The sequence below is a fragment of the Xyrauchen texanus genome, chromosome 31, assembly GCF_025860055.1.
Source record: "Xyrauchen texanus isolate HMW12.3.18 chromosome 31, RBS_HiC_50CHRs, whole genome shotgun sequence".
In the NCBI taxonomy this organism is placed as follows: domain Eukaryota; kingdom Metazoa; phylum Chordata; class Actinopteri; order Cypriniformes; family Catostomidae; genus Xyrauchen; species Xyrauchen texanus.
Window position 1 is genome coordinate 26,541,635 of NC_068306.1, and position 14,299 is coordinate 26,555,933.

The 14,299-nt window shown below is 41.0% G+C and overlaps 1 protein-coding gene across 5 annotated transcripts; it reads right to left on the reverse strand.

Annotated features, from left to right (window-relative positions):
• Window positions 1-101: 101 nt before the first annotated feature.
• LOC127625183 (baculoviral IAP repeat-containing protein 2-like) lies at window positions 102-11,488 on the reverse strand. 5 transcript variants are annotated; one of them, XM_052100291.1, is made up of 9 exons: window positions 11,335-11,488; window positions 2,205-3,712; window positions 2,002-2,101; window positions 1,833-1,911; window positions 1,703-1,751; window positions 1,311-1,553; window positions 951-1,205; window positions 623-664; window positions 102-485 (listed from the first exon to the last, which is right to left on the reverse strand). In XM_052100291.1, the coding sequence occupies exons 2-9, from the start codon at window positions 3,121-3,123 to the stop codon at window positions 292-294; spliced, it is 1,881 nt and encodes a 626-aa protein (XP_051956251.1). In that variant the 5' UTR covers window positions 3,124-3,712; window positions 11,335-11,488; the 3' UTR covers window positions 102-291. The 5 variants fall into 5 exon arrangements, with proteins under 5 accessions (XP_051956251.1, XP_051956252.1, XP_051956250.1 ...); XM_052100292.1 differs by lacking the exon at window positions 11,335-11,488 and adding an exon at window positions 4,960-5,146; XM_052100290.1 differs by lacking the exon at window positions 11,335-11,488 and adding an exon at window positions 4,926-5,146.
• Between the last annotated feature and the right edge of the window lie 2,811 nt (window positions 11,489-14,299).

Below are 14,299 nucleotides of genomic sequence, written 5' to 3' on the forward strand. Positions count from 1 at the left end.
CAAAACTTAAAATGCAATTTTTTTTATATTTCTCTTAAAATCCATATTTGATTTATTACAAAACAAATTAAAAAGATGAATTAAAATGAATGGAAAAGACCTGATGTTTCATTCTTTATTTAAGAAGGCTTTATTGAAATCCAGATAGAACATTCCTTTGGCTTGTTAAAGTTGTCCTCCCCATTTAATAGATGTGAATTTCCTTTAACTTTTAAATTTAGGATAAAATAAGCATTATTTCAATAACAGTTTTGTTAATTGGTTTCTAGAAGGATACTGTAGCTATTCATTTTATGATAGGAAAGTACGGACAGTGCCTTTCACCAATCCTCTACATATTGGACATTTGCGCAGTGAAGGCGCACATTCTTTACACACCACTAAGTGACCACAGGGAATGAACACAATGTTGACCTCCTTGTCCATGCACACTTTGCAGGTGCGCTCTTCTTGTAGTCTTCTTAACTGTTCCTCCATAGGTAAATCTGTGAACATAATTGACATCGTAAGTCACTTTATACCAATTCATTCTTTCAGAGTGGGATCTATCTGATTCCCTTAGTGTGATGGCTAGAAAACGGGGCAAAATCAAAAGAAAACCTTTTCTCATGTTTGAATATACCTGAAAGATCTTGACTCGGTGATGCAGCTTCATTTGTCTGGGCTGAAATTGCAGTAAGAACAAAAAAAAAAAATTGGTTGTCAATATTATGTAGTGAGCTATGTTTGTTGTGGACTTCTCCCTGTTCAATGTAGGATCTTTATAAAAGGTTTTAATTAGCATCACCTTGTTTTGCTTTATAGATTCCAATTAAAATGTTCCTATCTACTGGCCGTGAAGCCAATATCAGATACAGAGATTTCACACTGACAAAGACTAACAACATAGAACACTGAAAATTCACAGACACTGTATACAAGGACCATGTCTGATTTACATAGTTACATACCCATAAGTTCTCTCAACAGGTACACATCATTCTTCTTGATCCAGTTGCGGAAAACCTCTGCTGCTGCATTCCCTTTTGACAGGACTAAATCAATGAGCTGCCCAGTCTGCTGCTTGACTGTAGTACAGTTACGTATGGTGTCATACTCTTTCTGTGAAATTACATTCTCCTCGAGAAGATGATCCATTAAGCTCTGAACAGTTTTTAGGCGTTGTGCCAAGGCAGCATGATGTTTCTTAAGGAAAGTAAAACCATCTGTAAAAAAAAAACAAAAATAAAAACCAACACACTAAGTAGAAGATTCAGATTTGAAAGAGTCAAACTGCTGAATCACGAGACAATCTAATTCTCAAAAAATACCAGAGGCCATTTCTTCAGCAAGGAGCTCCTTCTCCTCCTCTCTCTTCTCATCCTCTGCACTTAGTAAATCAGACACTAGCTCTTGAACGGTTTTGTAATTCTCTCCACTTGTGAGAATTTTGCTCTGGACAGTTTGCTTCACCAGGCCACGCTCAAATCCCATTTCTAAGGCTGACTTCACCACAGGATTATTCATCATCACTGCATCTTCTGAACGGTCCTCGCCAGGACCCAAGTGCACAACTAAACATGGGTTAAAAATATTTGACATCAGTTAAGATGATCAATAAGTTATTTTAAGAATAATATAGGTAAAAATAAAATCTCATAATATATAATATATATTGAGGTTACACAAATATTACTTGTTGAACTCACTAGAAACAACTTACCAGGTGGATCAACAAATTCTCTTGAGTTGCTATCTCCATTAGTCAAGAGCTGTAAGAAAAAAATATTTAGTTGTGGTACATTTAAAATTGCATCACGTTTTTAACAAATGGCACAATTTCTCGTACATACCTGTTCAAATAGTCTTGGAAATCGGGCTTGAATCTGATGAACAAACTCTTGGCCCTTCTCTTGCAAAAGGTACTCACATCTAAAATAAGAGCACACATAAATGAAATACATTTTGTGCCATCGTGATACCAAAAAATGACTGCAATAGCTCCTTTTACCAGTTACTTACCTTGGAAACCACTTAGCATGTTCCACCCAAGGATCATCCCCTGACTCCCAGCATCTGAGTCCACCATCACAACAAAAACACTTTACATCATCATTGCGACCTAACAGTAAACAGAAAGGGACAAAAAAAATTGTAAGCATTGGCATCTGAGCAAAAGATTTAAGACCTTATAAAAATGCAGGACATGTGACCTAGGCTCTTACCAACATAGTAAAAGCCAGCTTTAGCTAACTGGTCTGGTCGAACAGGTATTCTTGAGGGCCAATTGATAAAAGTGAGTAACCTTTCTTCACACTGTTGCATTGCTGAATTCGATACATTGGAAAGGCCGCTACCAGATATAGGTAAATTATCTGCGCGATCACCTCGGACAAAGCGGCAGTTGGGGTAATGCCTCTGGTGCTCTGTTACTGCCCTGTCTCCTGGTTCCCAATTGCTAAGCTGGCCTCCGCAACTGAAGCAAGCCACCCTATCACCTTGGCCAAGATGGTAGAAACCAGCTTTGGCCAACTCAGCTGGAGTTACTGTAGCAAGAGTCCAATTCTGAAAGGTATCAAGTCGTTCTTGTTCCCGGCGCATACCAGGATTGTGACAAGCTGGAGGTCGTTGGTGAGACATATCCTCCACTCCACGGGAGGCAATGGGACTGGAAGGGGCCAGGTTGCTGAAACCCATGTTAAGATAACCACCCTGCTCCTCTGTCTGGCCTGATGATGATGCTGTGGTAGTTGATGCTCCTGTAGGAGCAGAGAGCTGCAAGACCGCTACATTGCGAAGCGGTGAAAAGGCAGAGTGGGAGGATGACAGAAGGTTTGCGGTAGCAGGTAAACTCTGGATGAAGCTGCAGTTTGGAGACAGCTGTTTGTGTTTTTCGGCGGGGCAGTCACCGGACTGCCAGTTCTCAGCAGTCACATTGCAGCGGAAACACTGAACGCGATCCCCAACTCCAGTGTAATAAAACCCTGCACGGGCCAGACTCCTCTCGGTCACGGCTGCAGTAGTGGGGAACTTGGCATATGTAGATATTCGAAAGAGTTCAGAGGAATTATCATACTGTAAATCTGCAGGGGAGCTATTCCGACACAACCCCCTCAGGAAAGCACTGTTTTGTAGAATTTCCATGAAAAATAGATAGAGGAAAAGGGAATGTCCAGTAGAGAGAAAGGCTTGAATATAATACCCTGTGTGAGTGCTGAGCAAAACCCATAACTGGGTTACACCACAGTGGACAAAAGTTTTTGACAAAAGTTTTGTCCACTGTGAAAAATATTTCTTCAATAGCACTGAACCAAAACTTTATGGAAGTAAAACATTTCTTCACTAGCACTGAACCAAAACTCAATAAACTGATGAACAGCACATGCCTCACCAAACAAACAGTTATGAACTTGCGTATAAGATAAAAATCCCTCCATGGTTGCACCTCTAACTCACCCAGGATCACAAAAAAATAAACTGAGACTATACTGACAGTAACACATATTTACGTGAAAAGTAATTCTGAATGGTAAAATATATTCCAAATTAACAAAATGACAATGTGATCACAGGGTGTCCCCATTCAAGCCTCTCTCTCTGCTGGACACCCCATAATTGGTGTCTAGTCCTCCATTACAGAATACATGATCATATAAGGAAACTGATATAAACTCTTATAGATAAAAAGATTGATGTGACAGGAGTTTGCTTCCTTCCCCTATGATGCAGCAACCTGTAAATAAGACAGAGACGCAAATATTAGTTGAATATATTGTCTTTATCTTAATTCACTCAACATTAAAAGGGAAAATTATATATAACATCTGTAGTTCACCGTGTCAACTATAGCCCCTATCACACATTTGCCTTTTCCAGACAATTTACTAAATTGTTCAGGTTAGAGGTCATATGTGAACAACCTTTTTGACAATACTGGTCAATTTACATCTGGTAATTTCCCTTAAAAAGTTGTATCATACTGGCGACCTGTCCAGGGTGTCCCCCGCCTTTCGCCCAATGTTAGCTGGGATAGGCTCCAGCCCCCCGCGATCCTGTACACAGGATAAGCGGTTGACGATGGATGGATGGATGGAAGTTGTATCATTAACTATAAATTTCCATACTGATATGCGTTACAGCACATGCGCTATATTTACCAGAAAAGGCAACCCAACAGTTTTCCAGTAATTTAGCTGGTTGCATGTGTGAACAGGGCTACAAGTTTCCTGCTTACGTCACTTCTTACTCCAACCAATCAACATATTACACCTCGAAAATAAGGGACTTTCTGAGGTTTCACCCTCTTGAAAATATATTTAAAAAATATATTTAAAGAATTTTGCTTTTATCAACACATTAGTTGTTGTTTTACTCTTTTTACACTTGTATTCTTCTGCACCTCTCGGAAAGCTAAAAAAGAAAAATTAACAGACCGTGTCTGTGCATTGGCAAGAAAGCATCTGTCGTGAAACAATTCAGCAGGTCGTTATGCTGATTGTATTATTTTTTTAACCTGTCGGACACCATCGGTGTTTTATTGTGCGAGTCTTAATGTAAATGCTTACACCTCCACTTCAGTAATATAAGGTGAATCAGACCGCCTTTTCCCCTCTGGTGTGGTAAATGACTAATTTAAATCAAAACGGATAGCAAATGACTTTACATTACAGGCCTTAAAGTACAATAATAATTACACGAACAAGTAAACCCTATACGTTTTACCCATAAGTGGGCAACTCGGATGAAATCCCGTGAACTATCTCTCCACGTCAGTAACAGACAGCACTTATTTTCCATGACGCACCCATTTTAACTGCTAGTGAGCTGAAGCCATTGTGCTACACCACCAGACAAGCACCACTACAACTACAAAAGGTAATACTACAAAGTATTGTGTACAAAAGGTTAAGTATTGACCAATTAAGGGGTAACAAAAATCGACTCACCGTTACTACGATTAATAAAATAATTATACTCAACAGCACAAAATGTCCTTTCTTCTGAGCGGCTCCTCGCTGCAGACTGAAGCGCGATGACGTAATTGATTCAATCCTCCACGTAGTGAATTTTGTTCACGTAATTCATTTTATCTTAAACCGATGTTTTCATAACTACGTTTCCATCTAAAGATTTTTTGCAAAGTTTTAGCGCATCAAAATAAGGCTGAAAGAAACGCAAATGTCGATACTTTAAATGTCCTGTAAAACTGGTTTGGAAACTATTCCAAAATGTATTATCGCAAAAATGTATTATCACATGACAGAATTTATACCAATCATTAGCCTGTGTTAATCATGGCGACGGTAGACATCTTTGAAAGCCAATTTATTGTACAAGATTATGGATTGATTTTAACAGCATATAGATCCAATATGCAAACATGACACTTCCAGGAATGGCAACACAAACATCTCATATCGTGCACGGAGAGCAAGTTAATGGCCACTGTTTGTGATTAATTTTATCGCGGTAGCCATCCGTTTATTTATTAAAGTTTCTTTAACACCATTCAAAATAATAGACAGCAGTCATAGAATTAGTACACAATACAAAAAAAAAAAAAAAAACATACATTTTATGTGCACAAACATGTTTTAAATTCAAAATAAACACAATTCTAGGAGAAAAGCATAGTGCGCTTTTTTAACACTATATAGACCCATTCTATAAGATAACTGTTTATACTTTTGAAAAAATGCAGGCAAAATACACTGCATTAAATTAGGCTAAATAAATTACCAAATTAATAAAGCGTTAAATAAAATAATTCAATAGTCTACAAAATGAAAAAAAAAAAACCCTATATGCCTTTTCTTTACACAAACTAAAATTAGCTTTACCCTGTTCAGTAGATGAAACCAATCGCTGAATGACATTCTCAGAATGTTCAACCCTTTTTCAAGATTTTCAGAATTCTTTGTCCAATGCTGAGTTCACTTTCAGAAAACGAGTTTTGAACATTTTAAAACTTTTAAATCCTGATATAACACTGCATCAATTGTTCTTTAATCGCTGCGCAACATATACACATCTATGTATGGTCCTTATACCAAGACTGAAAGTTTCCCCATTACTTGGTGCAGGTTGCCAGCTTGAACAGGGCCATGGCGATTTGCTTTCGGGTTGCAACCGGTGGCAACCTACAATAGGCGCAACATCAGGACCAATATCTGAAGGGCAACAGTTCCCATTTGATTGCAATTCCTCATCTTCTGATTGCATTTATTTGTGAAATTAAAATGACAGTAAGCTGTCTAATATCAATGAAATGTCTCAATAGGCCTACTCTCCCTATTTTACAAAAACTTTGGAGGAAAAAAATTAGGGACATCTGAGAGGTGAAAGGTAAACAATTATCAATAAATGCATATTTCTGTATGGAAACGTCTTAAGATTTATTTTGCAATAAACCAAACTTATGCGACAAAGTGTTTTTTTTTTAGGCATGACGTCATTACACACACCATTTTTATAGATAAAAGATAATTTGAATGGAAACAAGCAGAAGACGGCAAATTTCCCAAAACCTTTTTTTACGCATTTTCATTTTTCGATAACAAAATAGCGCAAAAAGAGGATGGAAACTAATGAAAGCATGCTGGTGGATGTTATGCTCCAAACAGGAAGCAAAAGAGTATTACTTAGTTGTCCTTATAACTTGTGCTAAAGTCACTAAAGCCAAATAATACATACAGTATATACATTTGAGTGAGGAACTGATCAAAATTTTGATTGTAATTAATTGAAAACCCAATGAAAACAAGTTTCCCTCCATTTAAAATGGTCTCATTCCCATGAGTATCAGTTTTTCCCTTTCGATTATGCAAATCATCTCGGTTACGTGTGTAACCTTGGTTCCCTAAGACGAAGGGAACGAGACATTTCGTAGCTACGCATATGGGGAGTGCCGTCTTACACAACCTAGTAGAAACCTCTCTGCAATAATGCCAATATTCTAATATTGGCAATGGTTTTTGAGCCTCGCCTGTTTTGGCACGAAACCGTCTGCTATAAAAACAGATGCACAAACACCATTTCCTCTGAATTTCTGACTGAGAACAAGAAGCGCATCACAAAGTCTTGTTCCCTTTGTCTGCTATTTCTGACTGAAAAGCCTTCAAGGCTAGAAATACAGCCGATGGCTTTAGGCGCTGCATGACAACTTGCCCCAGCATGACACCTCGCTGGTAAAATGCAGGAGCTGTCCGTGTTGCTAAAGCAGCTATACGGCGGTGGGATATAGAGATGCGCATGCGCCCTTGGCGACAAGCACATCGTGGCACACGGCACTTCAGCCAGCACTGAAGAGGTCTCATGTGTAAGAGACCTAATGGAATGCTGCCGCCATAAATCCCAATGCTTTCTGAAACAGCTTCAATGGAAGTGTTCTCCTCAGTTTGAACTGAGACAGAAATGGTAAAATGGCTGAAGCAGTAAGTCTCTGTGCTGGCAAAACAAAGCCTCTGATTGCGCCAGTAACAGCCAATCATCAAGGTAGTTCAAGATGCATATGCCGCTCAATCTCAAAGGGCCGGAACCGCATCAATGCACTTTGTGAATGTGTGAGAAGCCAGATACAGTCTGAAGGGCAGAACTTTGAACTGATACACTGTTCACTCGAACACAAATCTCAAAAATATCCTGTGATGTTGTACAATTTGGATATGAAAGTACGCATCCTTCAGATCTATCAACGCAAACCAATCATATGGGTATACATGCGATAAGATTAGTTTTTGAGTAATCGTTTTGAAAGAGCGCTTTATGATTGCGCGATTCAAATGTCTCAGATCCAGGATAGGCCGATGTCCGCCGTCTTTCTTTGGAACAAGAATATAACGGCTGTAAAAACCTTTTTGTGCTTGAATATTTGGCACAATCTCTATTGCGTTTTTCAAGATGAGACTGTTTAATTCATCTCATAACACTGGCGTGTCTTCGGGCGAAACTGTGGCAGACAGAACACTGTTGAAACGGGGTGGCCAACGTGCAAATTAGATCGTATCACCACGTTCGATCGTTTTTTTTGCCCCCATTCTGAAATACTCGTTAGGGCTCACTATGCATCCTCGTAATGGGACAGAGGACAATTTGGTTTGCTCACAGATGATATGATGTGATGCTCACTATAGGGAAGCAGTTGCGCATAATGTGTGTGTTTTGAAGAGGATAAAGTGACTCTTTATTGAGAATGAGTGAGCATCTCATGCATTTGCAATGAATGCTGTATTCTTTTTTGCACTTATTGCATTTTTTATTGCATTTATTTGAGTGCAAGACACAGAAACAACATTTGGAGCAGACCCGGAGGGAACCGCAGGCTCTGCTTTCCACTTCAAAGGCTTGTGCCCGTCCGGAGCACTTTTGCTGCACGTTCTGATACACAGGTGCCAGTGAGGAAGCAAGCTTTTAGTCGGATGCTGGCTCGAAACAGAGCGAGGGTGAACCAGATGTGATATACTCCATTTGGGCATAAAGTGTCTCATAGCCTGTGACTGCTGCTGAGTCGTGATGTAACGCTCCGAAAACTTATTCACAGAGCCGCCAAAGAGGCCGGCTGAAGACACTGGGGCATCCAATAGAGGGGCTTTTTCTCTATCACTCATTTCTGTGATGGTCAGCCATATATGTTGATCCAGAACTGCCAGGTTGCCCATGGACTTGCCAATGGCCTGCGCAGTGACTTTCATGGCATGCAGTGCTAAGTCCGTAGTGGTGAGGAGCTCTTTGAATGTCTCTGGATCGAAGCCATGCTCGTCCGTTTGCCTGAGCAGCTTGGCTTGAAATACCTGGAACACAGCCATTGCGTGGTGTGCTGATCCAGCTTGTCCTGTTGCTTAGTTAGCTTTTTCCGCCAGTGCGGAAGTTTTTCGACACGGTTTGGAAGGATGTATGTGGTATGATTTCCATGGCCTGTTACTCGCTGGGCAAAGGTGTGCCGCTACCACCTCCTCCACAGGGGGTGATTGGGTTTAACTTACAGTTCGTAACGCCTTTCTTACAGTTCGCTCGCGCAGTGACACCATCCACATTAAAGTGGATGGTGTCACTGCGCGAGCGAAATTGTAAGAAGGGCGTGCCAGGACTTGGATAGTTTGTTATGAATTTCGGGGAAGAATGGGACAGATTTGCGGGATGCTGCCATTTGACGGCATCTGGACTGGTGGAACCATTCATCGAGGCGAGACCGTTCAGGTTCCTCTGGGGGTGACCACTCAAGGTGAAGCTCTTCGAACACCCTTGTAAGTATGTGGAGCATATCCCTGTCAGTAGCGCATGCACATTCCTCTCCCTCACTGGGGGAGGGGCGGCAGCATCATCCACTGACCACTCACCTGATGCAGCAAGAGACATGACATCATCATTATTATCCCCATCATCAGAACTGCTGCACGAGACAAGACTGCCTGCTCTTTCAGAAGGCCGGAGTTCATCTCACTCATAGCGTATCAGAAAACATGCGCTTTGGAGAGATTAAGGGGCTCAAGGGGCATGTGCCGCCACAAGGACCACCTCAAAGTCATCCTACTTGACCTCGCGGCGCCGTTTGAATCCTCAGGTATCACAGAAGAGGTGGGTGGGAGGGTGCGTGAAGCTGAATTGGTGATTCACGAGCAAAGCGTCTTGAGACTCATGCCCTAATAGTGACGGCGGGTTGGGCTTCTCGCACAAGTAACACTTACAAAACGGCATCTTTAAAAAGACATGAAAACATAAGTGACCCTTTTAGATATTTAAATATATAAATTAATATATATATATATTTATATCACACAATATACAATTGCTTTGTTAGGATACACAAACCCTGCCGAAGCACTGCGGGGAATCAGAACGCTGAGGCCCGTTTACCAGCGAAGCATCAGTCGGCGAGGTGGTGTGATGTTCGCCAGAGCACTGCATTGGAGCGGAACATTTTCCCGCAAAGATTTCGCCCGCTGACTCGTTTAAATCAACAGATAATTACTGTAGAGAGGTTTCAACTAGGTTGTGTAAGAAGGCACTCCCTGTATGCATAGCTATGCAATGTCAGTTGTCAAGTGAGTCATAAGGGAACCAAGTTGTGTAAGGTGTGTTACAGGCTTTTCTTTCTTTATTGTTGTTTTGTGTGTGTGTGTGTGTGTGTTATAGGTGTTTGTAAATGCATTACATGTTTTCTGACATCACTAGGTCACATGACCAACAAGTTATATGGATTTGAAAATATCAAACATTCATAAAAAATACACAAAATCATATTTCCAAAATCCAAGTCATGTACAATGTGTGTCAGGTGTGTGTGAATGCATTACATGTGATCTGACATCACTAGGTCACATGACCAAAAAGTTATATGGATTTGAAAATGTAAAAAACAAAAATACATACACAAAATCATATTTACAAAATCCAAGTCTTGTAAGATATGTGTCAGGTGTGTATGAATGCGCTATATGTGGTCTGACATCACTAGTTCACATGACCAAGAAGTTATATGGATTTGAAAATTTCAAAAAATTCATAAAACATACACAAAACCATATTTCCAAAATCCAAGTTGTGTATAGTGTCAGGTGTGAGTGAATAACTTACAGGTGATCTGACATCACTAGGTCACATGACCAAGAAGTTATATGGTTTGAAATTATCAGAAATTCATAAAACATACACAAAACCATATTTCCAAAATCCAAGTCTTGTAAGATGTGTTTCAGGTGTGTGTTAATGCATTACATGCAGTCAGACATCGCTAGGTCACACACAGGTTTTATTTTTTTAAATAAAATTCACTAAACATTATAAAGCTATGATTCCAAAATAAAAGTAATGTAATGTGGAAAGGTCTGACATTCATATTTCTGTTTGCTATAAATTATAAATGCAATTGCAGTTAAATTACGTTGTTATAACATCATTACATAGGGAATATTATTCCAAGGGAATAAGCCATTTATGGCTTTAAATGTTGTTGTTTTTTGTACCATATATTTCTACTTAACTTGTTTGACAATATTAAGCTACACATATTTCTTACAGCCACAGAGTAATCTGTTTTTCACCAGCCTTTGTCCGTTTCACATTTTAGAGACACTCCCTAACTTTGCCTGTCGAATGTCTAACGAATATCCAATATAAAAATCAACTTACTGCAGTCACCAAGTGATACACATAAAAAAGGAAATAAGAAGCTAAATGCAGAAAGAAACCTGTAAAAATAACTTTAAACCCACACTTCAGAGAACAGATATATTGAATAACATTTCACCGATAACTATGAACAACTTCTTTGCCTTTTGCCAAAAGGGGAATTTCATCTAACGTAGCTCACCCCAACAGTGTTTTATGTTTTGAAGAAATTGGCATATAGTAACTTACATGCAAAGACCAAGGCAGTCGAATCTGTTGGTAACACAAGTCTACCACTCAATGTAGTCAGAATGTAAAGCGTTAAAGTATGTCGAAACGGGTAGTATATTCTAGACTCCGTGACTCACAAAATTCTCAGTTCCATCCACACAAAGCAACTTTGGTACTTTCCAATCTTGGCCAACCACACATACGAAACAAACAACCCAGAAAACCATGATCATCAATTATGATGCAAGTCTGGTGATGTGTCCCAATGTTCAGTGGATGTACACTCGCCAGTATTGTTCGCGACTGATTCATGGCATAGGGAGCTGATTGAGACACACACTATGGCAAGCCGTTTTGGCTTTTAAAGCTTTTGTCCAACAATCTTTAATTATATATTAGATATCTACAATTGCATTTTGACAAGTCACAATTATAATTTGACTTGTCAGAATGCTAATTTGAGATCTGCAATTATAATTTGACTAGTAAGAAAGAACATCAAAGATATCTGTTAATATATTTTATCTAGCCGAAATTCCATTTAAGATATCTGCAGTAATGTCACAGATTTCGTCACTTGTCACGTCAGACATCCACAAAGATGATTAGAGATATCTGAAATTCAGTTTTGATTAGTAAAAATTTTATTTTCAGTTATTTTCATTTTATTTAACTAAATTGCCTGTAGCAAAGTGATTGTTATATGTTGCAGCACGGGCCAATTTAAGTGTAAATTATTAATAAAGATAGACAATCACAAACGGATCTCATGAATTTATGGACGGAATCTTCACTGTAGCGCTCCGGCGAACATCACTCCGCCTCGCCGCTTGGCTTCACTGGTGAATGGACCTCAGCATCCTGATTCTCCGAAGCACGTCAGCAGGTGTAGATTATCCTTTTAAAGCAAAATTGTACTTGTGTGTATAAATATAAGTTATATAAATATAAATCTATATTCATATTTATATATCTAGAAGAGCCACTTCTGACGCTGGGATGATAAGGATGATAATGACGATGTCATGTCTCTCGCCACATCAGGCGACTGGTTAATGGATGATGCTACCGCCCCTCCCCCAGCGAGGGTGAGGAATGTGTATGCACCACTGACAGGGAGATGCTTCGTATCCTTGCAAGGGCGGTCGAAGAACTCAATTGCTCAACTCGAGTGGTCTCCCCCAAAGGTACCTGGACAGTCTTGCCTTGATGAGTGGTTCTTGCAGCCCGGACACGTCAAGCGCCCGTGCCCCGCAGAACTGCCCCGTTCTTGCTTGAGGTGCACAGCGAAGTCTTGGCACGTGCCCCTCTCAGCGTGCAAGCGCAGTGACAACGTTCTCATGAATGTGGACCATGGGGAAAAGAACGGCTATGCCCAACTACCCCCGTTGGAGGAGGCAATAGCAGCTCATCTCTGCCCAACGAGTAGCAGGGCATGGAAATCACGCCCCATTCATCCTTCTAAGCCATGTAGGCAGACGTCCACACTGGCAGGAAAAGCCTACTCGGCGGCAGGACAAGCTGGATCAGTCCATGCAATGGCAGTGCTCCAGGTGTTCCAAGCGAAGCTCCTCAGACAAATGGACGAGCAAGGCGTTGATCTCGAGACTTTAAAAGAGCTTCGGGCCACTACAGACTTGGCGCTGCGCACCACGAAAGTCACGGCACTGGCCATCGGAAAGTCCATGGGTAACCTGGTCATTCTGGAAAGGCATTTATGGCTGACCCTCATGGACATGCGTGACAGAGAGAAGACATCTCTATTGGCTGCTTTTTGGTGGCGCAGTGAGTACGTTTGCTGAGCGCTACGTCACGACTCAGCAGCAGTCACAAGCTATCTGGCACTATATGCCCAAACGGAGCATAGCGCAGACAGCTCTGTCTCAAGCCAGCGCCTGGCTAAAAGATCCATGGCCGCTAACTCAGCGCCTGCACTGGCCCCCGCCGAGCCAATAGTGAGGCCACGCAAGCCTTGGCCCAGACGAAAGCAGCCGCATCAGCGCCCACCTCGCACCGATGGGAAGAAATCCCCTGCGCAGCTGAAGTGCTCCTGAGGGGCGCAATGCTTTGAAGCGGAAAACGGAGCCTGTGGTTCCCTCCGGTGCTCCGAAGAAGGACCTTCCCACTGCTGTTTGTCGGGAGAGGAATATTGTTGTTCACAATGTTTTAAAAGATATTGTTTCTGTGTCATATGCAATAAAAAATGCAATAAAGTATACAGCACTAGTTGCAAATGCACGAGATGCTCATACAGTGAGGAAAATAAGTATTTGAACACCCTGCTATTTTGCAAGTTCTCCCACTTAGAAATCATGGAGGGGTCTGAAATTGTCATCGTAGGTGCATGTCCACTGTGAGAGACATAATCTAAAAAAATAAATCCAGAAATCACAATGTATGATTTTTTAACTATTTATTTGTATGATACAGCTGCAGATAAGTATTTGAACACCTGAGAAAATCAATGTTAATATTTGGTACAGTAGCCTTTGTTTGCAATTACAGAGGTCAAACGTTTCCTGTAGTTTTTCACCAGGTTTGCACACACTGCAGGAGGGATTTTGGCCCACTCCTCCACACAGATCTTCTCTAGATCAGTCAGGTTTCTGGGCTGTCGCTGAGAAACACGGAGTTTGAGCTCCCTCCAAAGATTCTCTATTGGGTTTAGGTCTGGAGACTGGCTAGGCCACACCAGAACCTTGATATGCTTCTTAAAGAGCCACTCCTTGGTTATCCTGGCTGTGTGCTTCGGGTCATTGTCATGTTGGAAGACCCAGCCTCGACCCATCTTCAATGCTCTAACTGAGGGAAGGAGGTTGTTCCCCAAAATCTCGCAATACATGGCCCCGGTCATCCTCTCCTTAATACAGTGCAGTCAGCCCTGTCCCATGTGCAGAAAAACACCCCCAAAGCATGATGCTACCACCCCCATGCTTCACAGTAGGGATGGTGTTCTTGGTATGGTACTCATCATTCTTCTTCC

Coding starts and splice junctions, on each gene's coding strand:
- LOC127625183 (XM_052100291.1), bottom strand. CDS start 3,123: ATGGAAATTCTACAAAACAGTGCTTTCCTGAGGGGGTTGTGTCGGAAT. Junction 1,554..1,702: donor AGAATTTGTTGATCCACCTG/GTAAGTTGTTTC, acceptor ACCCATGTTTAG/TTGTGCACTTGGGTCCTGGC. Junction 665..950: donor CCTGTTGAGAGAACTTATGG/GTATGTAACTAT, acceptor CTGCAATTTCAG/CCCAGACAAATGAAGCTGCA.